At 43.0% G+C, this 26,712-nt stretch overlaps 1 protein-coding gene across 1 annotated transcript; it reads right to left on the bottom strand.

Annotated features, from left to right (window-relative positions):
- Window positions 1–194: 194 nt before the first annotated feature.
- Window positions 195–26,357, bottom strand: top3a (DNA topoisomerase III alpha). The gene is made up of 19 exons (XM_041207252.1): window positions 26,051–26,357; window positions 20,395–20,454; window positions 19,161–19,234; window positions 18,710–18,785; window positions 18,264–18,372; window positions 17,322–17,465; window positions 16,720–16,890; window positions 16,076–16,176; window positions 13,544–13,618; window positions 12,307–12,389; window positions 11,454–11,661; window positions 10,034–10,219; window positions 9,355–9,484; window positions 6,765–6,878; window positions 5,708–5,873; window positions 5,105–5,248; window positions 4,274–4,396; window positions 3,524–4,179; window positions 195–3,061 (listed from the first exon to the last, which is right to left on the bottom strand). The coding sequence occupies exons 1-19, from the start codon at window positions 26,186–26,188 to the stop codon at window positions 2,937–2,939; spliced, it is 2,883 nt and encodes a 960-aa protein (XP_041063186.1). The 5' UTR covers window positions 26,189–26,357; the 3' UTR covers window positions 195–2,936.
- Between the last annotated feature and the right edge of the window lie 355 nt (window positions 26,358–26,712).

Raw genomic sequence — 26,712 nt, 5'->3', positions numbered from 1 at the left:
CAAATGGACAACCACTTGCAGCAGTTCTCCTGTTCTGACCAATGGACATCCCTCCCTCCCTCCCACCCACCCACCCCTCACAGCAATGTTTCTGTTTTGGCCTATGGTATGTGTTTTGACATGGAGGGTCTTCAGCCTGAATGAAATCTATTTTCCCAGGAACAGAATAAATGGACACCAGTGATCACAAATTATTCAGTCAACATGATGTAATAATAGAACACAATGTCCAAAGTTTGCCAGACAAGACCACAATAACAGGACAGCCCATTCCACAGAAGGCTACAAATTACAGCATAAGAAAGAAAATTGATTACAACGGGTTTCTGTTTGCTAGGATCATTTATAGACCATTGGAACAGTAGGAGGCACTCAGCCCATTATGCCTATCTCACCATTCAATGTGATCATGGCTGATCTGCATTATATTATCAAAAAAACCTACTCCCAAAGAGAGCAAATCTGTTGTAATAAAAGCCAATGTCGGAGATTAACAACACAATTATAAATAAATAACCAAAAGAAGATTAATTTTATAAGAGATAAAGGCTATGAGCTGATTTAATATCAGGGAAGTATTCCAATTGCTACAAAATGCTGATCTGTTGCATTTGATATAATCATCTCCAAAATCGAACTATCCTCATTACCGTAAAAAGGATTCTGAAAAGAATCAAGATCTTGGACACTATTTTGAAATAAATCAAGGTAATGTACAAATAGAGTGCTGCTTTACCAATTATTCTTTGTACTCCTTTTACTCCTGTATAATTAAAAATACATATACATTACTAGTGTTTGTATGAATGAGGATTGGCAGGAATTACAAGTGGGGTTCAGGGTTATTAGAAATACACCAAGGAAATACTGCCGTTAGGTAGACTAGGTGGGCCAAAGGTATTCTGCTGAAACAGTTAATATGCGAGATGAGTAAAAACACACGAGATCAACCATGATCTCATCAAAAGGTGAGAAAGGCTCAAGGAGCTGAATGGCCTCATCCTGTTCTTATAAAAAATTGGGACAGCTGATGCCATGACATGGATTATAAATTTATTTAATTTCCTCAGCCATAATGTTGTACACTGGGAGAGAATCATGTGCTAAACATGCGAGAGAGAAATAGTTAATCCATAATATCCTTGGGACATTACTTTCAGTTTAAATGCCATGAAAACAGACCAACCAACTTATCTGGAAAATAAATTTGATTTATAATATTCAAAATTTTAAAATACTAAAGTCAACAGCAGCTCAGTATTAAAATATAACTGATTTTCAATATTTGTTCCTAAAGGTCCTATATCCCTCTCTCCCAGTACTCTGCTACCTGTTTATAACTGAACAAGTCTCATGGCTAAGTGACAGCTACACAAGCTATACCTGGCTTTGGGATGCTGACCACAAATTAAGACAGGTGTTAACATTTACAACTCATCCCAGAGAGCTCAGGGCCCAAGCCAAACCCCGAAGAGCCAGTCACAGCTCCCAATGGCCAGTTCTGTGGGGAAACAGCTGCACGTGAACAAGGAAAGAAACCTAACACAGAAGTGAACACTGTAGAAATATAGAATCAGTGTAATAAACCACTTACAAACACCAGGCAGAACCAGGGAAGTACTATCACTTGGCACAATTAACACAAGAGGGAAACAGCACAATCGTCATTAATGCTGTACTGCACCACAGTGTTACTGATGAACACGCACCCACAGGTGCTGTAGCCCAGTGTTATAATGTGTGACCTATGCCCACCAGCAGTGTACCCCAGTGTTCTACAGTAATAAGACCTATAGCCACCGGGACTTTATTTCAGTGTTTTACAGGACAGTGACGGATAGAGACTGTATTCCAGTATTTATACAGTGACAGAGCTATACCCTCCAAAGTGCCCCAGTGTTGTAGTCCGAGACCTGTACCCACCAGAACTGAACCTCGATGTTATATTGTGACAGACCTGTACCCACCAGAACTGAATCCCCAACATTATATAGCAGAAACACTCTCCCTAGCCACAACTAAAGTACAGAACTTAGAATATTTGTTGTTTTTTCCAGAATCAAGGGAATATGGAAAGTAAGTTTCACACTTGCACTACACTTCAGTAAAATCAGTAATGATGTTGCCTCTAATTTACTCCTTAGTCACAAACTATCGTGCATGATGTGAAAAAGAAGCCACAGTGGTTAGTACAACAATTTACTAACATAGCCAGCCTGCTCCAGAAACATGGCTGATATTTCCAGGTGATTTTAAACAAAAGTAAAATCCCAACATCTTGAACTTGGACTTAAACTGAAAAATAACCCTGCAGCATGTCTGAATATTACCCTATCTCAGTGTGAGCAGCTGAAATCAAAAAGTCATTCTCTGATCAGTCAACACCTATTAAAATTCAGACAAAAGGGACCTCTGACTAAAATACACTGTTCCTATTAATTTCAATCCACCCACCACCCTCCCCGACCAACCCCCAGACTCCTCATGTTGTAAAATGCACCAAATCCAGAATGGTTCCAATGCACCAAAAGCAGAAACGCCATTTTCAGGAATAAAATTCACAGATGGGGATTTGAATCGGAGGCTTCTGATGACTGGGTTTAGTAACGGCGCCCATATTGTTTCCAGAGCCTTCAACTGGACACCCAGCAGAGTGTAGCAGTGGGTCCCAGATGGTTCATCACCGTCTCACACCACACATCCGCCCCCGACATCAGTAGAGTGGCTGTGCTTCAGCAACTTATAACTTATAACCAGGTGCTGTGAAACCAAGAATGAGGCTATCTGCTCTACTTGAAGGCTGGCAGCACATTAAGAGCTGTTTGCGTGGGGTTCGGTTGGCTTTGGCAGGAAAGGCCAGAGAATGGTGAAGCTTGCAGCTTTCTCTGCAGGCAGAGTTTCCGGTTTATTGCCAAATGTCCGTGCTGCAGAAAGAGTCACCGGTTTTGGGGGCACTTTGTTCTGGTGTGTCCCGGCTGGTGACACAGCCCACAGGATCGTGGCTTCTTTGCAGTCGGACCATTTCTGGAGGAGTTTCCATCCTGCCGTTTATTTGTCACCCCTGAGAAAGGAAAAAAAAAAATTAGATTGGAAGCTTTGAACGCCACGAGTGCCTTCTCCTGTGAATGACTTAAAATCATTTCAGGGCGAAGTAGACATTTATTTCACTCGCTCCAGGCCAAAACAATGGTTTCTAGATATCTAATTGGTGGCACCATTCAATGCTCTCAGCTCCCCTCAGCCAGGCCAACAGCCAAGCCCGGCACAATAAACAACAGGAGTAAAAAGTGGCTAATGAGGGATTTAAATTGACACTTCTGTTCCTCTAAAAATCTTTTATGACTTCAAATAACTCTCGTTTTCTCATGTATACACGCTATACACATGAAATCACACGTTATCCGCACACATGAATTACAAACTACGTCACAGACTATGGGATTTCAGAAAGAAGTTGTAGAGCTACAATTTGCCAGTGAGTGGTGCTGGACAGGATGATCAATGAAGAAACGAGGACACGTACCTGGTGGAACATTCTCATCAGCCCACTGAAAGAAGCCACACTGCTGGTCTCTGGGTTTGGAGCAGGTATGGAACGCCCGTCCCTTGTTAGGTCCGTCTTTCTGCACTGTGCGTGTCACGGCTAACTGATTGCATGTGCACACTGTTTCCCCTCCACCAGAGGTTCCATTGCTTCCAGCTCGACGGAAGCCCCCTGCACCAGGGGCCGCACTCCCCCTACCGACCGATCCACCTTGGCCAGAGTCACTCACATCCTGGTCAGCCCACAGGAAGAAGTTGCAGCTGCCCGCGTTGCATTTATAAAACCTCCGGCCCTGGTTCGGTCCTTCCTTCCGAACGGTCAGTAGCAGTGCGTCTTGGGCACAGTTGCAAACAACTACGTTATCAGCTGCCATCTGTGAAGGGACAGTCCTGGACATTGGTGCCACAGCCACCTGCTGATGCTTGGGCACAGTATTCCTATGATCCCGGTACGACCGGGTCTCTGACCTGCTCTGTGGCACATGGTTGGCAGTTCGATTGCTTGATTGTGATACTCCTCGTAAATACCTCAGGTCCAAGATCTCTCTTAGCATTTCATCACAACCCCCAATACAACCAACAAACTCCAGGGGAACCAGTGGAGGCATGCTGCCTCGTTTGAACTTGAACTTTAGCCTGAAAATTCAGAATAAATAAAGTAACCATTCATTCTCAAAAGAAAACAACTGTAACAGCAGTTGGGTTTATATTTTGATACTGTAGTTCTTACCTGTGAATAGGGTGGGGTTTACATGTGGGACACACACTCTCATCTCTGCTGACCCCGAGAACAGAGTCAGGAAACCAGACTGCAGACTTGCAGTTTGGGTACCCTGTACACGAAAGGTAAAACCTGCAAACAAGAACAAATCATATTATGACAGGTGACAATAACTTGGTTTTAAACATGGGCTTTAAAGGAGCATTTTAATGGAAGAGAAGTGGTGCAGAAATTTATGAAGTGAATTTCAAAAGGGAGAGCATTAATGGATTTCAGCCCATCAGTAAACACATCAGGAGAGATTCACAGTGGAATTGGGTCACACTGTTTACCAGGGGAGTTTCACACACTGCTGAGGATGGGACTGGAACTGACTAGTGGATTAGTGGATTGCAGCATAGAAAGGAGGAAAAATTAATGGCAAGTATATGTTCTAAGGCATCAGGGAATAAAAACAGAGATTAGTGCTATGGCATTGCACAATTGTGGGACATTTTAATCTTCTGGAACAGTGGGGTATGAGGGAGTTTACTGAAGTCCTTGAAACATGTTTTCTTAAACAGGTGATGAATCAATGGGAAGATACAAGATTACATGTGCTCCTAACTAATTATGCTCAAGTGAGGAACATTTGGGGAGCCTGGCAAGAGCATCACCACCAAGTGACGGCAACAGGACACTACAGCAACAGGGAGCCAGGGGTAGAGGTTATCAAGGGAATGGAGCAAAGGCAGGTAAATGGAATTCAGGTAAAGATCAACCATGATCTAACTGAATGGCAGAATAGGCTCAAGAAGTGGAATGACCTCCTCCTTTTCCTATGTATAAGGATATACTTACCCTCCATCTTTCTTTGGTTTGAGAACCATGTCCCTACCACACTGAGGACATTTTCTAACAGGTTCCGAAATCTCCATTAGGAACTCCTCGGACTGTGTAATTTCAGTCACCTCCCCGAAGTAATGGGATAGAGCCTCATCCAGCCTGTCAAAACACACCACCGAGCACTTAGTGTCTGTGCTTCACTGTCATGTAGCTCAAAATAAAATGCTCCAAAAGCTTGCACAACCGTCAGAAGCACAGACTAATAATTTAAAGAATTCAAGAACAAGTCCTACCAGGGCAGTTTGAGAAAATTCAGCCATAAAAACAATGCAGAAGAAATGAAAAGTTGGTCTCAGTAAAAGAGATCATGAATCTGTCAGATTGTCATAAAAACCCAACTGGTTCACTCATGTCCTTTAGGGACGGAAACCTGCCAACCTTTCCTGGTTTGGGCTAATATGTGACACCAACATGTCGACTCTTAACTGTGCTCTGAAGTGGCCAAACAAAACTCTGAGTTGTTTCCAATGTTACAGCACAACTGGGCATGAGCAATAAATACCAACCAGGCTAGTGTCACCTACATTCGAAGAATGAGTAATTTAAAAACACACTCACTTCTTTGCCTTTGTCACTGCCTCAATGAACACCTGCTTGTATTTCTGAACTTGCTGATGCAACACACTAAACTTGTCCTTCTTGCCCTCGCAAACCAGCTTCAGATCTGCCTCAAGCTCAGCTCGTAGATTTGGCTTAGACATCTCATATCCCATGGAGTCATACCCTGCAGCAGAAGCACAAACAGTCACCAATCCAGACATACACTGCTTGATACAAGGTTGTCAGCATTTATCTGTGTGGGATTAAACTGGAGTACCTGCAATACACAAGCTGAAAGGTTCTCCAACTGGAACAACAGAGTTGAAATCCTAGTGCCCATTATTTTAGGAGTGGGGAGGTAGATAGTTTTGTCAGTTGCAGGGTCAGGTACCCTTGTCTGGGAAGCAACCTTCCCCTCATGCAAAGTTACACCCAGACAGCATAAAGCAATCTCTTACCTTACTAAGCAACAGTCACTACCCTTCAAGCAACACAGCATAGTACCACTTTTAAGATTTCAATTACATGATAAGCTGCTCTGTTAATGCAAGTATGTCCTTGTCCCAACACAATGGAAAGCAAGAATAGAGGAACATTAGCCCATTGGTCTTACTGCAACACCCTGATAGATACAGCAGTTCTTTCTGTCAGCCCAGTTCTCTGGTCTCTTGCCATATCCCTAAATACCTTTGCTCCCTAATAGATATTTCTCTCTTTTAAACACCCAATTTGATTCTGCATCAATGACTATCTGGGACAGCGAATTCCATATTCTCAAACCCCTGCATCTGTGTGACATTTTTCTTCGATTTTTAGTGGCTTTAGTTCCAATCCAAAGACCATGCCCTTTTTAACTGGTGAAAAGCTGTCCAGCTCCCTCTCCCTCACTCAATCATTATTCAAATAGGCAGTATAATTTATTAATTCACTTAAGTTAACTTCACCAAGGGGAACCAGGTTAGAGGTTACTGAGTGAAGAAGCAAGATTTATAATTAAATCTATATATAAAGTGCTTCAAAATATGATTTCAGAAAATAAAATGTGTTAAAAATATTTTAGAACTTTTGCTGTCACCTTGCACCAGTCCCATTCCTAATTCTCCTGGGAGGAACCTTTGTTCTGGCGTCAAGCCCACATACATTCGGGATTTGATAGTTTCGATGTGTTCTGCATGAGTGGCATCAGTCCCTGAGAGGAAACAAATATACATGTCAGTGGTTACATAGCCCCACAGCACTAGGATCTAATGCATTCGGTCACACCCACACTCAGACACTCAGTTCAGTGTCACCAATCACTCCCATAAACAGACCTCATGGCCCTTATGACCCAAAGTACATCTTTATTGCTCAATTTATAATTAAACAATGCAGGAACTGTAATAACTTTTTGTTACACGTACTGACACTCTGATCTTACACACACTGCCACATGCATGCTTCTCTCTTCTCAAAGCAAACCAAAAATCACTCTTGCAGCAGCGGGCCGACCATTCTCCAACAAATTGGTTTAGTTTGCACAAAACACGAGTGCAGAAGAACTAAAAAAATGCATATATTTCTTATGGCTTCTTGTACCTTGGAAAATAAGAAAAAATTCCACTTTGCCCCTTCAGTTATTCAGGACATTGGTGAGACCACCTCTGGACTACTATGTACGGTATTGGTCTCGTTATTAATGGAAGGTTGTAAATGTATCGGGAGCAATTCAGAGCAGGTTTACAAGACTAATACAAAAACAGAATTACCTGGAAAAACTCAGTAGGTCTGGCAGCATCGGCGGAGAAGAAAAGAGTTGACGTTTCGAGTGCTCATGACCCTTCCTTCGAAGGGTCATGAGGACTCGAAACGTCAACTCTTTTCTTCTCTGCCGATGCTGCCAGACCTGCTGAGTTTTTCCAGGTAATTCTGTTTTTGTTTTGGATTTCCAGCATCCACAGTTTTTTGTTTTTATTTACTAGACTAATGCCTGGAATGGGTGGGTTGTCATGTGAGGAAAGGCTGGACAGGCTAGGTTTGTATCTGCTGGAGTTTAGAAGAGTAAGAGGCGACTTGATTGAAACATATAAGATCCTGAGGGCTCTTGACAGGGTGGATGTGGAGAGGATGTTTCCTCTTGTGGGATAATCCAGAACTAGGGGGTCACTGTTTCAAAATAAGGGGTTGCCCATTTAAGACAGGGATGAGGAGAAATTTTCTCTCCAAGGGTCATGGGTCTTTGGAACTCTTCCTCAAAAGGTGGTGGAAGGAGAGTCTTTGAATATTTCTAAGGCAGAGCTAGATAAGATTCCTGATAAGCAAGAGGTGAAATATTATCAGGGGTAGGCAGGAATGTGGGATTGAGATTACAATAATTTCAGCCATGATCTTATTGAATGGCAGAGCAGGCTCGAGGGGCCAAGTGGCCTACTCCTAATTCATTTTTAAAATTCATTTAAAGGATGTGGACGCCACTGGCTAGGGCAGCATTTATTGTCCCTCCCTAATTGCCCTTGAGAAGCTGGTGGTGAGCTGCCTTCTTGAACTGCTGCAGTCCATGTGGTGTAGGCACACCCATAGTGCTGTTAGGGAAGGAGTTCCAGGATTTTGACCCAGCAACAGTGAAGAAACAGCGATATATTTCCAAGTCAGGATGGTGAGCGGCTTGGAGGGGAAGTTCCAGGTGGTGGTGTTCCCATGTATCTGCTGCCCTCATCCTTCTAGATGGCAGCAGTCGTGAGTTTGGAAGGTGCTACCTAAGGAGCCTTTTCCAAACCCATGACCATTACCATCTTGGACAAGGGCAGCATAAAGACAGGAATACCACCGCCAACTCATTTACTCGTATACATGTACTGATGAGCCAAATTCAATTTACAAATTAGCAATCTCTACACTGGCTGGCATTAGCTTTTTACTTAACCTGGCAAATGTATTCTCAAGTCAGTCTTTGGCTTACTAGAAGACCGAACTCTCTCTTGCTGTTCCAGGTATTGATTTGCTTTACACAGACTTTTCCAGAGGCAGAAAGGGAAAGGCTGATCTCTGACCTCTTCCTCAGCTCTGCCTTGTTGTGGATTGGCTCAACAAGCTGCCAATCAAAGCTACTACCTTGAATAAGAAATCTCCTGCTTTGCTGGGGATGAAGGAATTAAATAGTCTGGTTAGCTAAAGCTTCTACTGGGCACACTGAATAAAAATTATTCTGGCATGAATGGCTCTAGAATGTGCTTAATGGCCTGAATGTGGAAAGACAGGACAGACCAGAGGTGACAGATTCAACTGGTATTTCTGAACCTCCCAGATAGCTTACCCCCATCTCTCTGGACTTAACCCTTTGTGAACTGAATCAAACTCCATTGCATTTAATACAAACTAAATCAAAACCCATTCCAGCAAAATAGGGGAAAACCTCTAAATGTTAAAGCAGAGTTAGGGGAACCATATTCAAGCCCTGAAACTGCCTTCACCCAATGTCCACATACCCCAATCCCAGCAGGAGCAATTGGATAGCAAACAGTAGCAGGAATTATTTTCCAATCCCGAACAGCAGTGGCCACTCTCTCTGCAAAAACCAGGCATCAAACCCAAGATCCAACATGGTTCAGAATCATACCAGGCAGTACATTCAGCCACTGAGCCAAGGAAGGCTCCTTAATAAAAGGAATCTCGGGCTTCAGACTAACCTATGCCATGCTTCTCCATCAGGGCAATAAGATCAGCCTCAGTTAGGAGTTGGGGTGGACTTGTCTCTCCATCGACCATCTCAATAGTAGTGGGCTGGAACTTTTTGCCTCTCTCATACACAGGTATGACCTGGAACAGACACCCCATCACTTTAGAACCACACAAACTCCTAAATAATCACTTCTTTTCCCCAATCTCCCCAGATGTCCTGAGGACGAGGATGAGCTCTGGAAGCCTGCCAAGCTTCCATTATTATTTTTACCAGCTATACTCTCCTTTCCATATGAACAATCCTCCGTGGGCAAGCCTCGAGTGGGTTTCAGCATTTTTTTTTACTGCAAAATGATTCACAGTTAGACCCAATCCTGTCACATTTCCCCACCCGCAACCTCTGATGTACACTAACACCAACAGATTTATCAGCTGAACGTTACAAGATGTCCAACCAGAGCAGGAGCAGGAACGCCTCCCTGGTCCAGCAGTGTTGAAGCTGATTGTAAGCGACATCCCTGAACAAATAACTCAAATTGCTAATCAAGTTTTACAATTTTGCTCCAGTCCCCGATACAATGATAATTACTTGCCCCAATCAGACAGCAATCTGCAATACAATAAACTATCCCCTGCTGTGATCAGGGTGGGGTGCGAAAACGGATAATAATGTCTTTACTTCAGTACCTTAGCATTCCATTTATCATATGGATAAACCTCCAGGTAATTCCGTGCAATAATCATTAGGCCGTAACCAGCAAAGAGCTCTCCTGCAATGTCTATCTCCACTGTGGTTTCCTGTCCCTGCGCATCCTGGGAGCAGCATGCCAGAAAATGGCGCACAACAAACTCATAAATACGCTGTTCAGTTCCCTAAAAAAAAGGAAAATATTTAGCAAATCTAAATATGTATATAAAAAAAATTACTACATTAAGTACTATACACTCACACACTAAGTATTCTGATGGTTCAGTATATTCCAAACAGAATGGACTGCAACATGTGTCATTCAATTCAGCTCGTCCCTACCCCATGGGCCAAAGGTCAGCCCTCCCGAATCCTGTGAGTCGCAGGTAAGCCTGCCGCCTCCACCACGCCCTGTGCTGCAGGGTCAGTCACAGGTCAGGTCATCCCCATCCAACCCCACCCCCTCCCCTCCCCAGGGCTGCAGGTCTGCTCCACACCGTCACCCCAACTTCCCCCAACCCTGCAAGGGCCACAAAACATGGCCAACTGAGGGGATTTGGACAGCGCAAGTTGCAAGTCATTACAAAGGCAAAACCACTTCACATCAATGTTAAAGTTATGATGCAAATACTGTCCAACTTTCCCAGACCAACAGCCAATTACATTTTGAACACCCTGAAGACTCTCCCCATTGCCTTGCACAACAGATCACAAACTCATCATTCTTTGAGTGTGGACTACTTCTGAGTGTGGACTACTTCTGAGTTTTCATTAAAGTTTACTTCCTCTGGTCCCACTGCCTGATTTATCTTGAACATTCTGGGTTCACCTCAGCCATACCTGTATCACTTCATGCACTTTAGTGAGGTGGGCCCTCAGCCTGTACAGACTGCAGAGATTAAGCTCCTCTAATCTTTCATCACAGTGTTACTTTTCCGATCAGTCTTTCGGCTTGACTGCACTCTCCCTGTGCCCGAACACAATGTAACTGTGGCAGTGGGTAGTTTTCTATCCATAAAACGTTCCATTTACCAAATAGACCAAACTAGTGCTGTCTGCTGCCTCAGCGTTTTAAAACTGCATTTAATTCTTTTTCCCCTGTATGCTCTCCCTATTAGTCTTTGTGTAACAGACATCTGTCAAAGGTCAAAAGTAGACCCACTTCCCCTGACTCGGCTGCAGTCAGTTAAACTTGGGAGCAACTTGCTCTATTTTCTCTCCCAATCCTCCACAGCCCACATGACAATTTCTTTTGTAAAAAAGCTTTTAATTTGATGAAAAGAATTTAAAATTCTCACCATTTCCAGAGTTATTTGTATACAAAGTTCCTCAAGATAGGGTCACTCTTAAAGTAGATTAAACAAGCAAAGCAAGGTTACAATGCATTGTTAAGGACACCAGTTATAAGACAGTCATTACCTGCAAGTTGTTGGTGTATTTAGTAGGATGGATAGGTGGATGGGCCTGGTCTGACTTACTTCCACTTCGGGGTGTTGGCCCACCTCTGTCCAAAATACCCTGAGCAAATGCCCCCCAGTGTGGGTCCATGGTTTGCTGCTGCACCAATATGGAGAGGTTCAGGTCCTTGGGGAAGATGTTGGTTTCAGTGCGAGGGTAGCTAATGTACCTGCACAAACAGAAACAAGGAGCAATGTGATGAGCTTGCAAACCGAGCGATCTCTTCCGCATCACAAACATTCTCGATCCCACTCTAATCTTACTCACCTTCTGTCCCAAAGACTGATTCACGCTGAGGTGGAGTGCAATGGGCAGCAACCCCCTGCATCTCACCCAAACCATCCACTTTTTAACATAAGTCTGGACAGTAAGTCTCTGTAAATGATACAACTACATGGGTAAGGGTAACACAGCCGGCCTGACCCACCTTCCACACCTAGGCACCTCGCAGCAGAAGTAAGTATACTCATGAACTTAACTCATTTTTCCCCTTCTCTTGACTTACCGTTCACACACAGCTCACATTTATACAGTACATTTAATTCAGAGAGTGGCCCAAAGTGCTTCAACAGAAGCAGATGACAAGTAAATACAGCAGAGTCAGGAAATATGACTAAAGGCACAATGGAAGAAGCTTCAAAAAGATTTTAAAGGCTGGGGAAAGTGTAGTAAGAGAGCAGGGCCAAGGGAGAGAGATTGAGAGTAGAGCTGAGACTGCAGAAGGCTCCAAATACCGTGCAAAAAAGTTAACATTTCTCATACAGTAAAATATATATTCTAAAAACAGCTAGTGCAACAGCACACAGAGCCTCACCCTTGTGTGTACAGCTTCTCCGCTATCCTCATAGTCTCCTTTGCATTGATCTTCAGCTTCCTCGAAACCAGCTTTTCCAGTTCCTGTTTTGTAAACAGAATTTGTTCTTTACAATTCAAATTCCAGTCCTTATTACGATCATTCAAGTACTTTCTGCTAACAACCAATCCTTGCATGTAGTAAATGGCCACAAAAGGCTTCATACAGGCAAAGGCAGAGATGAAGCATTAAGTGGAAAAGGATTGGGGAAGGTAACCAAAAACAAATTTAAAAGGTGCTTTTGAAGGATACAGAGAGGACATACAGGATCAATGTTAAAAAACCCTCATGTCCAGTCTGCCATGTGTTGTGCCAGTCTGTACAATCATAACAATCACCAATGTTTTGTTTGAGTTTTCATATACTAGCCAAAATGTACACTCCATAATTAACCAGCTGAGTACTATCAGGCTTCAACATATAATGGAGAACAAACTCACCAAACCCTTTACACTCTTGTAGCCTGATGAAATTATTGAGAATTTTGATAACTTTTCAAAGCTTGAGCTTGATAAAGAAAAGGCAGGAGTCTTGGGGCTCAGTTATAAACCATTTCTCTGCAGCGATGCGAGTGTGTGGGTATTGAGGCAGGGTCAAACTCAGCTGTGGTTACTCCTCCCTGGATCTTCAGAACAGGGAAGCACACGGTCCCTCCCTCCTAATGTCACTGAATCCTCTCTTTCCTAATGTTCCATAGCTGCCAGCTGTGCTCTAAGTTTACACAATGGTCAATATTGAAACATGAGCTTCAACAGTGAGTGTTGGCCATGGAGGTCATTTCTAATTCTTATTGAACATCCTAGGACTTTTGTCAGGGGTCCCTGGACAGTGACCAGGAGTCCTGGTTCATCTCTCCCTTCTAACCCAGACACAGCAAGGTGAAAATACTGGCCTGGCTGAGATCAGCTAATCTGGCACAGACCAGGGGTCAAAAGCTGGAATTTTCCTGGTTTGCATGTCACTACATAAACCCGTTGAGCTAAAGTAGCAGGTAGCATTCTGTTATAAATAACCTTAAAAAGCATAGAATGACAGCATTCAATATAAAAACAGAAACTAACATCTGAAACTCATGCTGCTACAGCACATCACAACACATTTCGATACAGGCCCATTCTTTTTTTCCAAAAAAACCTTGTTAATCACGATAGCAGGTTTTTTTTAAACAATAGAACTTGTCCTACATCCAGATACGCACCACAGTGTCGAGGGGTAAAGGTCTCCATTTGCTCTTTGGTTTAGTGAAGACATCAAGTACAGTTGCAACCGGATCCTATGATCAGCAAAGAAAAGATATCAAGAGAGCATTTAAAAGCATACAAAATCTTTACAAAAGTGAGGTGTTAATTATCTATTTCTGGATTTACTTAAATAACATCCTGACCAACTAACAGGTGTGAGGCTGTGAGTGAAATATTATCCTATTAACTGGGTTTCAGTCACAGTCCTTTCACCAACCCCTACCTCTACAGAATAGGCTTCCCAAGAGTCACAAGCTCAACCACTCAAAACTGTTTCACTCAGGGGTTGGAGATATTTCAATCACATTTACGCATCCAGTTCCCATTTTGTTGGATCCTATTTTCCTTCATCCATCTATCCAAACTAAGCCAGAATGTTTGGAGTTTCTGCCTCAAACACAACGGGAATTTCACAATTGTGTGTGAAGATTTATCTCTTCCACTGTTCTAAATCTCTTGCATTTAATCTTGTCTCTATAGCTTCTCGTTCTAGGCCTTTCAATGACTGGAAAGTTTTTTTCTATCTAACCTGTCCCATCCCTTCAGAATTTTAAACACTTCTATTATTATTTTGTTGTTTTATCAAGAAAGACCCAATTATTAAAGTATTTCTTCAGGCAGCATTCTAATGAATCTGCAACTTACCCTCTGACGAATCTCAATATCATTCCAATAAGGTGGAGCCCGATACACAAAGAGGTCTAATTAAGGTTAATACAAGCTAATCATTACCTCTTTGTGTTCATACTCTGCACCCTTAAGATAAAACCTAGAATTTCATTTGTTTCCATTCTGATGAAAGGTCTTCAAGCTGAAACATTATCTCTTTTTCTCCCTCCACAATGCTTCCTGAGCTGCTAAAAATTTCCAGCATTTTCTATCATTACAGAGATAAAAATAAAAAACTGCGGATGCTGGAAATCCAAAACAAAAACAGAAACAGAAATACCTGGAAAAACTCAGCAGGCCTGGCAGCATCGGCGGAGAAGAGCACAGTTGACGTTTCGCGTCCCCATGACCCTTCAACAGAACTAAGTAAAAATAGGAAAGGGGTGAAATATAAGCTGGTTTAAGGCGGCGGGGGGAGCTTGTTAGGACAAGCAGCCAGTGATAGGAGGAGATAACCAAAAGATCTCACCCTTTCAAGTGAAGCAGCATTTCACTTGCACTTCCCTCAACTTAGTCTACTGCATTCATTGCTCCCAATGCGGTTTCCTCTACATTGGAGAGACCAAACGCAGATTGGGTGACCGCATTGCAGAACACCTTCGGTCTGTCCGCAAGCATTACCCAGACCTCCCTGTCGCTTGCCATTTCAACACTCCACCCTGCTCTCATGCCCACATGTCTGCCCTTGGCTTGCTGCATTGTTCCAGTGAAGCTCAACGCAAACCGGAGGAACAGCACCTCATCTTCCGACAAGGCACTTTACAGCCTTCCAGATTGAACATTGAGTTCAACAATTTTAGATCTTGAACTCTCTCCTCCATCCCCACCCTTTTCCGTTTCTTCCCCCCCTCCTTTTTGTTTATTCCAATAATTTATATAGATTTTTCTTTTCCCAACTATTTCCATTATTTTTAAATGTATTTCCACCCATTGTTTATCTATACCTTTTATGCCCTTTTAGTCTTATTTCACCCCACCCCCACTACAGCTATCTGTACCTTGCATGTCCTGCTCTCTACTCATAATTAGCACATTCCTTTAGATAATATCACCACCTTCAACACCTCTGTTATTTTGTCTGTGACATCTTTTGGTTATCTCCTCCCATCACTGGCTGCTTGTCCCAACAACCCCCCCACCCCCCACCCCAAACCAGCTTATATTTCACCCTTTTCCTATTTTTACTTAGTTCTGTTGAAGGATCATGAGGACTCGAAACGTCAACTGTGCTCTTCTCTGCCGATGCTGCCAGACCTGCTGAGTTTTTCCAGGTATTTCTGTTTCTGTTTTTATTTTCTATCATTACTTCTATTTATTTTTCTATATTAGTTTCTGTATTTAATTTTTCCACAGCCATATCACCTTGAGCTATCTTTAATATCCTGTGAAGCTGTTCCCCAAATCCCAAAGCACTATTTCTATTCACACACAATTACTGATGATAGATTTTTTAAACCAAACTACATCTCCTTGCACTCAAGCATATTGAATGCCATCTGACACTTTTTAGGCAAGTCCTCAATCTTATCAACATCACTTTACAGCTTCCTTTGCTCTTTTAAAGAATTAACTCTACCTATTTTTGCATCATCTGTACTCCCTCTGAGCCTATATCCAAATCATTAATAGTGAACAGAAGTAGTCCCAGAACAGAACCCCATGGGACACCACAACCCATTTCCAACTACAGTGAAATATAACCTTTAAAAAATTCTCTCTATTTCCTCCCTCCCAACCAATTTTTAATCCAGTTTTCTATCCTCCTCCTACTTCCAAATATTTTAGGAATTCAGGAGAAACAGAATAAAATACGTGTTCACCTCCATGCAGATCTGGTAAAGTACAAGGCATGCTGTATGGTTGAAGAGGCGATGTCTTTTCCAGTTAAATTCTACGTTTCCATCTTCAGTCTCATGGGTAACTGAAAAGCAAAACTCCTGGCTGATATCTGGCATGAAAAAAGTCCACAACAAAGACTGGACCCTGATCACCCACACCATGTTAGCAAAATAGAAAAAAGGGAACTCTGGAAAAATGCACCTGTCACCAAAAGGTACTTATCCAGTTATCCACCCCTTCAGAATCTGGATATACAGTATTTTGGACATGGGTCCATAATTGCTCTTTCAGAAGTTTGGACTTCAATTATTGAAATATCTGACTACCATTTAATTGACAGAACTAACATGCATTTAATACAGAATCCATTGTAATGTACTCATTGGAACATTATTTTTTCCTTCCTCCTTCCTTGCAGAGGTTCATTCTAGGGACTGATTTCACACACCTCATCTCTCTGCATACCTCGCCCCAAGTTATCACTTCTTATATGTGAACATCCTTGGGCTATTCAACTGTGCAATCAGGCATGGGCAACATACCAGAGCATGATCTCCCTGTCACTTAATACCCACTGACAAGCACTTTCAACAGGGTTCAGAAACATCCAACAGCTACACCATACCTTTGATTTTATAGAATGTTTCTTGGATAAAAGCCTGGATCGCTTTGAAACGCTCGACCACAAACCCCAGCGTAGGAAACTGACAGCTGCCATAGCTGATGAGCTGATTTGACAGCACGTTCGGGAATATTTTCTGTAGTCGCAAGGTCTGAAACCGGGTGAATGAGGCACCTATATAGATAAAATTACACAACTCAGTTCAATCAGCACTGCAAAGGCAAATTTCAGTTACATTTCTGTCATTTAGACTCACTTGGTGGTATTCGCAATCAATCGTGGGTTCAAACCTCACTCCAGAGGCATGTGCACAATTTAGGCTGACACGTCAGCACAATACTGAGAGTGCATGCATTATTAAGGTCCCCTCTACTTGTACAGGTAACAGGGGGGTTCTCCTGATCACAATTCAACATTTAACACCACCAAAACAAATTCAGTGGTCCACGTAGGAGTCACTGAAATTGGGTAAGAACAAAGTTTTTGGAGGATTGGGCAGAGTGGGGGGGCTGTTGCTGGGGATTGTTGTGTGAACTTACAAATTATTTTCACATGGAAAAGCACAGGGCAAACAAATGAAATTGAAGTTCCTTTGGGCCCCTTACCTATCCTAAGGTCCAACTCCTGTCTTACATCGACAGCATCGCTCACTTTCTGATCAGGTTCCACCAGATTCTCACAGGCCTGTCTGATAGCGTGAGGTGTAATCTCAGAAAATCGTGCTCGCAACACCTGTAGATTGGGCTTCACTGCCCAGGGAAGGACAAGGCAGAGTGACCATCATTAACAAATCAGTTCCTCAAACATTGCAGCAAAGTCTTCCAGTAACACACCAAGCTTTTCCAAAAGAATAAACAATAGAAACTAGAAATTACAAACAGCTTCACCCAATCCCAGTCCTTGCCACATGTCAGCCTGCCAGCAACTCCCTGCAAAGATCAGCCATTTGTCTTCTCCACACCTCAGAGACACTCGAACACCAACTGCAGTGCCATCCTGGCTAACATTGACGAGCTCACTGTGCAACGAGGATCACATCTCATTCTGATTTGTATCCCTCAGGACTGTACCAAGTAATACAGCTCCCACTGGACAATTGTGAGGCTACCACAACCGAGCCAAGTGAGTCCTCTTCATCAACTGCATTCACGAACTTACGTTTAATACAGACACTGGCGTCATCAGTTATGTTCTAAATAAAATGCAGAGATGATGATAAAACATTACAGCACACGATGCCATCGTCGATACCAAACACCACTGAGTATTTAGTGATAGCTATAGCTGCCATGTCCTCTTGCTTGATTTGTGTTGGTCAGTTCAGGGTAGGGTAAGCAGAGGTTAGAAAGCTGTCTGGTTCCAGGCACTGCCTGACCTGCAGAGACCCCCAACAGGAGGCTGAGTGAAAGAGTAAATCCTTTTTCCCACCTGCCACCCAAAATCAATAGATATTTCTATAAAATTCTTTAATGATTACTGAAACACACTGGCACACATCATGCTATTAGGATCTAACAAAGCGTGCCATCACACCAGTGTACACAAACCTGCTTTACACACGTGAACAATTTCAAATCCAATGTTCTCCCCTTCACGATCACAGTCAGTCCAAAGGATCAGGGCCTGACATTTCCTCACCTCTCGTTCCAGGGTTCTCTACAAACAAACAGAAGCCAAGAATCAGCTACAATGATTATGTTCTGTGATAAACTGCTGATCAAACATCATTCTGCAAAGGTTCATTATTTTAAATTTACACAATTTCATTCATTTATCCGATCATCAAGGTGATAACACAGGAATGGAGCACTTCCTCCCTTCCAACATCCAATCTCTCAAAACACTGCTAGGGCAGGTGCAGCACTTGCTGAATATGGTGTAAAGCTTTCTGTCCAATCAAACACTCCCACAACAGGTACAGAATGGATCTGATACACAGTAAAGCATATGTGCAGCACACGATCCTGAGCCATTGATATGATAATTAGTGTACCTTAATATCCACATAGCTCTCTGGGCAGTACTTTTCCACCTCAGCATCAAAGAGAGTTACAGGGTTACAGCTGCGCCTAGATATCAGAAACAAAAGCTTCAATGAGCAAAATCCAGACTTACCAAACAAATTCTTCTTATTGAGAGATATTGCTGAATTCTGAAAATTGTCTGTTTAAAATGAGGACAGGATGATTTTTGTATTCTTCTGACACAGAGGAGTGTATAAACAAAATTATAATAAGATTTTTGCTTCTACGTGGATAGTTTAAAGTTATATCACTTTAAGTTGGCATATAGTTTACAGTCCATCCATGTACATCTGATTAGAGAGCTATGAGAACAGGCTGCACCATCTACCCAATGCTGAGATCAGCCTCCCTCTATCTGCTGACAGAGGTCTGTACATGAGATGAGTCTCAGCATGGCTTCATATTTACATAAAAACTTACCATTTCTGAAAAGGTGATTTGAACTCTAACTCGAGGAGGTGACCTGAGACAGAGGTCATCACTACAGCAACATTCTGTATTCATGGTGGCATGAGAGGAAGAGAAAGAAAAAAAATTGAGTGAGCTCAACAAAGTAAACTTTACATTACATGTTTTTGTGTTCCCATTTTTAGATTTTACTCTCCCACACCCTTGCTCACGGCCAAAGAAAGAAAATATATTTTCACTCATTTCCTGACAACTCTCTCCATTTATCTTGTCTTTAATATTGATTTTAAACTGAGCTGTAGCAGGATCTGACAACAGTGGATAGTCTCTGCTGCCCTCTACCAGTGGGTTAAAGGTTTTGAATCTGGCTTTGTGTAGCAGTATAGAAGTAGTACACTGCACCTCTCCTCCTGGTCATTCCTCCCGAGTAAAGCAGGCCATTATCTTTGTTTTAAAATCATTCCACTTTCAACTCACAAAATTCTAGCACTTCTATATCCCCATTCCATGTTTGATTTCCAAGAGGCCATCCCTAATTTTCATAAGACCGTGAAGTGCTTGGGGTGGTCAGTTTGGTGGACCAACATATATTTATCAATACAATCTGCTTTTTCTTTTTAACTGTACACGAGGAACAGAAATGTGAGATTACAGGTAGTCTTTCTACTGTCCAAAATCACACCTCCATTTCTAGGAATTTTCAAAAAATTACAACGCCCAGAGGGAAGCAACATTGTGGCACACGTTAGTTGTATATTAATTGTGTCCAACTGTATGCATGCAGTGGGTATTAACTGGAGATTTACTTATGCCTTTATAAATTGGCATAGACTGAAACTGTGGTACTTGGGTTCAAGATGAATGCTTGTAATATGTAATTCTGTAAATAAATGCTCATAGTGTAAAGATTAGCTTAAGCTCTACCCTTCACTAACTGGCTTTCAACAGCACAGCCTGTTACGGACACTCAATACACATGGTCAATTGGTAGTATCCACCCGAGCTCTTCCATCATGAGTAGCTTAGGAAGGGGGAGGCGGAAATAGTTTGGAGTTATTCACTGCATACATACACCTGTCGTCCAACCCTGCTGTCACCCTTGTAACTCCTCTTAGTGCCGGATCAGACAAACCTCTGGCTGAGGCTTGTGAGCAGTCACTTAGACCCTACCTCTCACGACAGATGTCACAGTGAGAAAAGAGATGAACAAAAGAAAACTCCAGAAGAGTTTTTAAGAAAAACATACCTGACCGAATAGATGATACTCATATTCATAGATCTTGTTGAATTTTGAAAGTCCATCTCTCTAATTGAAGCAAAAACAGGAAGATTATTGAGAAGCAGTATTTGGAAATTAAATAAAATTCAAGTAAGCCAAACCATCAAAACACATGCCGGAGCTTCCCAATTCAAGTCAGGACATCACTTGGGCTGCTACTGAACTCTAAAGACTAGAAAACCCAGGCTCCATGGTACTGCTCTAATGATTAACTCACTGATCTTTATCAGAAAAACAGCAGTAGCCAAGAAAATGAAAGAAAAAAAATCCAGAAATCATGTTCTCAACTGCTATCAAATGAAAGTCCCAGAAAGAATGCATCCGTGAGGTTATCTGGTGAAGACAAATTTGGCTCAGCTGTAATGATCCCAATAGTTGAAATGCCTGCTAAAATTCACAGTCTGGATACTTACATGAGTACCTGAGGGTACCCAGCATTCTTCAGTCCCTAATCCAGCTCAAATCACTGGACCAGATTTTCTTGCATTGCCAGGAGAATTGCACAGCTGTTATCCAAATTCCTGACATTTTTAAATTAATTGCAGACCAATCGTGTCAGCCTGTTCCTGCCCCACGGAACTCATTCCTTGCTATCTTGACTCCATTCTCTCTCCCCTTGTCCAGTCTCTTCCCACTTACATCCACAATTCCTCTCACTCCCCACATCATATCAACAACTTCCTGTTCCCTGGCCCCAACCGCCTCCTCTTCACCATGGACGTCCGATCCCTCTACACCTCCATCCCTCACCGGGATGGTCTGAGGGCTCTCCGCTTCTTCCTCAAACAGAGGCCCGAACAATCCCCATCCACTACTACTCTCCTCCATCTGGCTGAACTTGTTCTCTCACTGATCAATTTCTCCTTAAACTCGTCTTACTTCCTCCAAATAAAAGGTGTGGTTATGGGTACCCACATGGGCCCCAGCTATGCCTATCTCTTTATGGGGTATGTGGAACATTCCTTGTTCCAGACCTACTCCCACAACTCTTTCTCCGGTACATTGATGACTGCTTCAGTGCCGCTTCATGCTCTCGTCTGAATCTGGAAAAATGTATTAATTTTGCTTCCAATTTCCACCCCTCCATCATTTTCACGTGGTCCATCACTGACACTTCCCTTCCTTGAATGCTCAGTCTCAATTTCTGGTAATAGACTGTCCACCAATATTCATTACAAGCCTACCGACTCCCACAGCTACCTCGACTACAGCTCCTCATACCCCGCTTCCTATAAGGACTCCATCCCATTCTCTCAGTTCCTTCGCCTCCGTCACATCTGTTCTGATGATGCCACTTTCTAAAATAGTTCCTTTGACATGTCTTCCATCTTCCTCAACCGAGGTTTTCCACCCTCGGTGGTTGACAGGGCCCTCAGCCGTGTCCGGCCCATCTCCTGCGCATCCGCCCTCACACCTTCTTCTCCCTCCCAGAACCATGATAGGGTCCCCCTTGTCCTCACTTATTACCGCACCAGCCTCCGGGTTCAAAGGATCATCCTCTGCCATTTCCGCCAACTCCAGCATGATGTCACCACCAAACACATCTTCCCTTCACCTCCCGGCGGTTTTCCGCAGGGATCATTCCCTCCGGGACATCCTGGTCCACTCCTCCATCACCCCACTACACCTCAACCCCCTCCCATAGCACCTTCCCATGCAACCACAGGAGGTGCAACACCTGCCCCTTTACTTTTCCCCTCCTCGCCGTCCAAGGGCCCAAACACCCCCTTCAAGTGAAGCAGCGCTTCACTTGCACTTGCCTCAAATTTAGTCCACTGCATTCGCTGCTCTCAATGCGGTCTCCTCTTCATTGGAGAAACCAAACGCAGACTGGGTGACTGCTTTGCGGAACACCTTCGGTCTTTCTGCAAGCATGACCCAGACCTCCCTGTTGTTGGCCATTTCAACACACCACCCTGCTCTCATGCCCACATGTCCGTCCTTGGCCTGCCTCCAGTGAAGCTCAGCGCAAACTGGAGGAATAGCACCTCATCTTCCGACTAGGCACTTTACAGTCTTCCGGACTTAATTTTGAGATCAACAATTTCAGATCATGAACTTTCTCCTCCATCCCCACCCACTTTCCCCAATAATTTATCATTTTTTTTACAAATATATTTTCCTTTCCCCTCCTATTTTTAAATTTATTTCAATCTATTGTTTCATCTCCACCTTTTAGCCCATTTCGCACCACTAGGGCCATCTGTCACTTGCTCACACTGCTTTCTACCCTTAATGTCACCATTAGCACATCCTTTAGATAATATCACCACTGTCAACACCCCTTTGTCCTTTTGTCTATGACATCTTCAGCAGTCTCTTCTTGGCCTCCACCTATCACTGGCCCCCTATCAAGTTCTACATGTCCCACCCACCCCCTTCTACCAGCTTATATTTCATCTCATTTCTATATGTCTTAGTTCTGATGAAGGGTCATACGGACTCGAAACGTCAACTGTATTCCTCTCCGCAGATGCTGTCAGACCTGCTGAGTTTTTCCAGGTAATTTTGTTTTTGCCCTCCATTAACTAACATGGCTGAGTTTTTTTCAGATAAACACAATTGCCCTGAACAAACCCATAAATAAAAACAAAAAAACTGCGGATGCTGGAAATCCAAAACAAAAACAGAATTACCTGGAAAAACTCAGCAGGTCTGGCAGCATCGGTGGAGAAGAAAAGAGTTGACGTTTCGAGTCCTCATGACCCTTCGACAGAACTTGAGTTCGAGTCCAAGAAAAAAGGACTCTTGGACTCGAACTCAAGTTCTGTTGAAGGGTCATGAGGACTCGAAACATCAACTCTTTTCTTCTCCGCCGATGCTGCCAGACCTGCTGAGTTTTTCCAGGTAATTCTGAACAAACCCATGTTGGTTTTCCTTAACCAATCCACACTTGTCCAAGTGACTCTTAATGCGATCACAGATTTGCTTTTCTAAAAGTGTTTCCACAACTTAGGTTAAACAGATTGGCATATAGCTGCTGGGTTTATCCTTACACCGTTTTCTAAACATTTGCAACATTTGCAATTCACCAGTTCTCTGGTACCAACCTCAAAAGAGGTCATGGCCAGTGCCTCCAATTTCCTCCCCTATTTCCCTCAGTATCATCATATGCGTCCCATCTTGTCCTGGTGACTTATCAACTTTAAGCACAGCCATCCTTTCTAATACCTCCCTCATCAATATTTCCAGTGCCTCAACTACCTCCTCTTCCATTGTGATTTCAGCAGCATCTTCTTCCTTGGTGAAGACAGCTGCATAGCACCACATCCATGCCCTTCACTTCCATGCATAGATCCCTTTTTCCTACATTACAACAGTGACTATAGCTTAAAGTACCTCATTGGCTGTAATGTCCGGTGATCATGAAAAGTGCAAAATAAATGCAAGTCTTTCTTTTCTTTTTGCTCTCTGGGCACCAACCCTCCTCTTACCACCATTTTAGCATTTATATGCTGAGAGAACACTTTTGAATTCCATTTTATATTAGCTGCCAGTCTCTTCTCATACTCTTTGCCTCTCTCATTTTGAATTTCACTTTGCCCCTGAGCTGTCTACACTCAGGCCAGTTCTTCTTTTTATCAAACTGGTATCTATCACAAGCACCCTTTCTCGGCTTCAACTTACTTTCCATCTCTTCCATCATCCAGGGAGCTTTGCTTGCCCTATCTATACCTTTCACGAGAATGCACCTCAATTGTACCCAAACTATCACCTCATTAAAGGCAGACCATTGTTCAGTTCCAATTTTGCGTGCCAATCTTTGATTCCAATTTATCTGGCCAGATATTTTCTCACCCCACTGAAACTGTCCCTCCTCCAATTAAGTATCGTTATTTTACATTACTTGTTGTCCTTTTCCGTAGCTAATCCAAATCTTCTAACTATGATTGTTGTTCCCTAAAAGCTCTCCTCCTGACACTTGATCCATTCCATTCCTGATCCAACCAGATCCAACAACGCCTCTTTCCTCATTGGTATATTTCTGGCCCAATCACTTCAGAAACTCTTCCCCCTTCCTTACCATGTACACTACCATCCCAATTCATAATTAGAAATGTAATGTCCCCCAATATCACTACTCTATAGTTTTTGCAACTCTTTGTAATCTCCTTGCAAATTTGTTCTTCTACATCTTCCTCACTAATTGGCAGCCTATAGAAAACACCCAATTGTGGAACAGTAGCTCTATTGTTTCTTAACTCTAAGCAATTAGATGCTGTCCTTGACCCTCTAGGACACCAACTCTCTCCATTACTTTAATATTCTCCTCAATCAATCCTGCCACCCATTCTCCTTTCTTATCCTTCCCATATTTCCTGAATACCTTGTATCCAGGAATATTTAGTATCCAGTCTTTCCTAAGCATCATACTTCCACGTGGTTATCTGGGCCTGTAACTCACCAACCTTATCACACTTTATGCATTAATATACACACATTGTAAACCTAATTTAGACTTTAATGCATTCCATCTTACTCTGACTCCACCTAATCTATAATAACTCAGTTTCTGTCCTTTGATCTGCTTGGATTAATTAGTTTAAGGGATGTATTTGCCGGTGGGTGGTGCCTGGCCCACAACTGAATATGTGGTACATGGAGAACCAGAGCATGTGATGCACATGTAAGTGCTAACAGTTGGTGGCAGCAGAGTGAGGGGCTGATGAGGAACAAAAACAGTGAGAGGTAAGGGGAGCCAAACAAAGTTACCCTGGCTGGACAGGGTGTTCCAAGAGGGATGGGATGAGATTGATGGGAGGGATGGAGATGGCACAGGACAGGAATAGAAATGGCATGGCATAAAAGAAAGATTTGCATTTCCGTTGCACTTCTCACAACTACCAGACATCTAAAAGCACTTTACAGCCAATGAAGTACATTTGAAGTGTAGTAACTGTTGTAATATCAGAAACACAGCAGCCAAGTTGCACATCGCAACCTCCCACAAACAGCAATGGGGTTATGACCAGGTAAATTTTTTTGTAACAGGGATGCAAGGATAAATATTTGCCAGGACACCAGGAATAACTCCCCACTCTTCCTCAAAATAGTGCAGTGCCATGGGATCTTCTACATCTGCCCGAACAGGCTGATCGGACCTCGGTTTAATAACAAGGCAGCACTCCCTCAGCACTGCACCAGAGTCAGCCTTGATTTTGTGCTCAAGCCCAGAACTTTGACTCAGAGGCAGGAATGCCACCATCTGTACGTGAGAAGGATGGAATGGCATGGGAAGGAGGGGTAGGTGAGATGATGGAATTGGTTAAGTGTGGCAAAATCACAGGAACATTATTTAATACAATTTACTATTCAAAAACTATTATTTGTGGTAAAAAGATTCGCTAGATTTGACTGAGCAAGTTTTAGAAATGTTAAAATTAAAAACATACATAAGCATTGCTTCTAGATGGAAATGGTTACAGACTATACCCTCCAAAGTTTCCACAGTCTAACTCCAAGGGGCAACACCACGCAAATTTCAACTCAAAGGGGCAAAAGGATCCTAAACAAGGACATCATCAAGGAACAAGGCTGGTAGTTAGGAAGATATTTTCTTCGATAACTGGTGCTGAAATTATAACAGGCAGACTTCAACGAAAGCAATGTTTATTCATCTTACCCTCCGGAAGCGGCCATCCGACATGATATCCGCGATGCTTTTGGCCGCGTCGTTCTTCTCGGCCACACACAGAACTTGGCGGGCCTGCAGCCGCCGGCCCATCACGCTGCTCATCGTCCGGCTTAACACCGATATCATACCGAACTGGAGTCAGGCCCAGTCGAGGGCTCGGGCCTGGTTACCATGGCGTCCCCTCAAAACTCGCGCCACCCTTACCCGCCATTTAGCGCTGTTCGTGACACCAAACGTGCGCGTGCCCTGGGCGATGGCCGAGCAACCACAGGAACTCGCCCACTTGTGATTGACAGCTGCTAACCTGCAGCTGACATCTGGGTGCTGTACGTCCAGGTCACTGTCAATAAACACACTCCCATATTTTTCAAAGGGGTTTGCGGCCCGTGTCACATAAGCAAAATAAAAATAAAAGGTGAAATAGAAAAAAAAGTTCAGGTGTTCGCAATCTCGTTTCAGCTGACAAAAGGTCGCAGACCTAAAACGTTAATGTTGTTTCTATCTCTACAGGTGCTGCCTGATCTGCAGCATTTTCAACTTTTTGTTTCAGATCTCCAGCATCGGTGGAAGACTTTGGTCTTCCAAAAATATTAGTCCTCGACATTATATGTTGTTGTAACTGATCACAGTCTACTGGTTTTACCCCTTCA

Source organism: Carcharodon carcharias, chromosome 15 (assembly GCF_017639515.1).
Source record: "Carcharodon carcharias isolate sCarCar2 chromosome 15, sCarCar2.pri, whole genome shotgun sequence".
Lineage (NCBI taxonomy): Eukaryota > Metazoa > Chordata > Chondrichthyes > Lamniformes > Lamnidae > Carcharodon > Carcharodon carcharias.
This window is presented reverse-complemented; position numbering and strand designations above follow the sequence as displayed.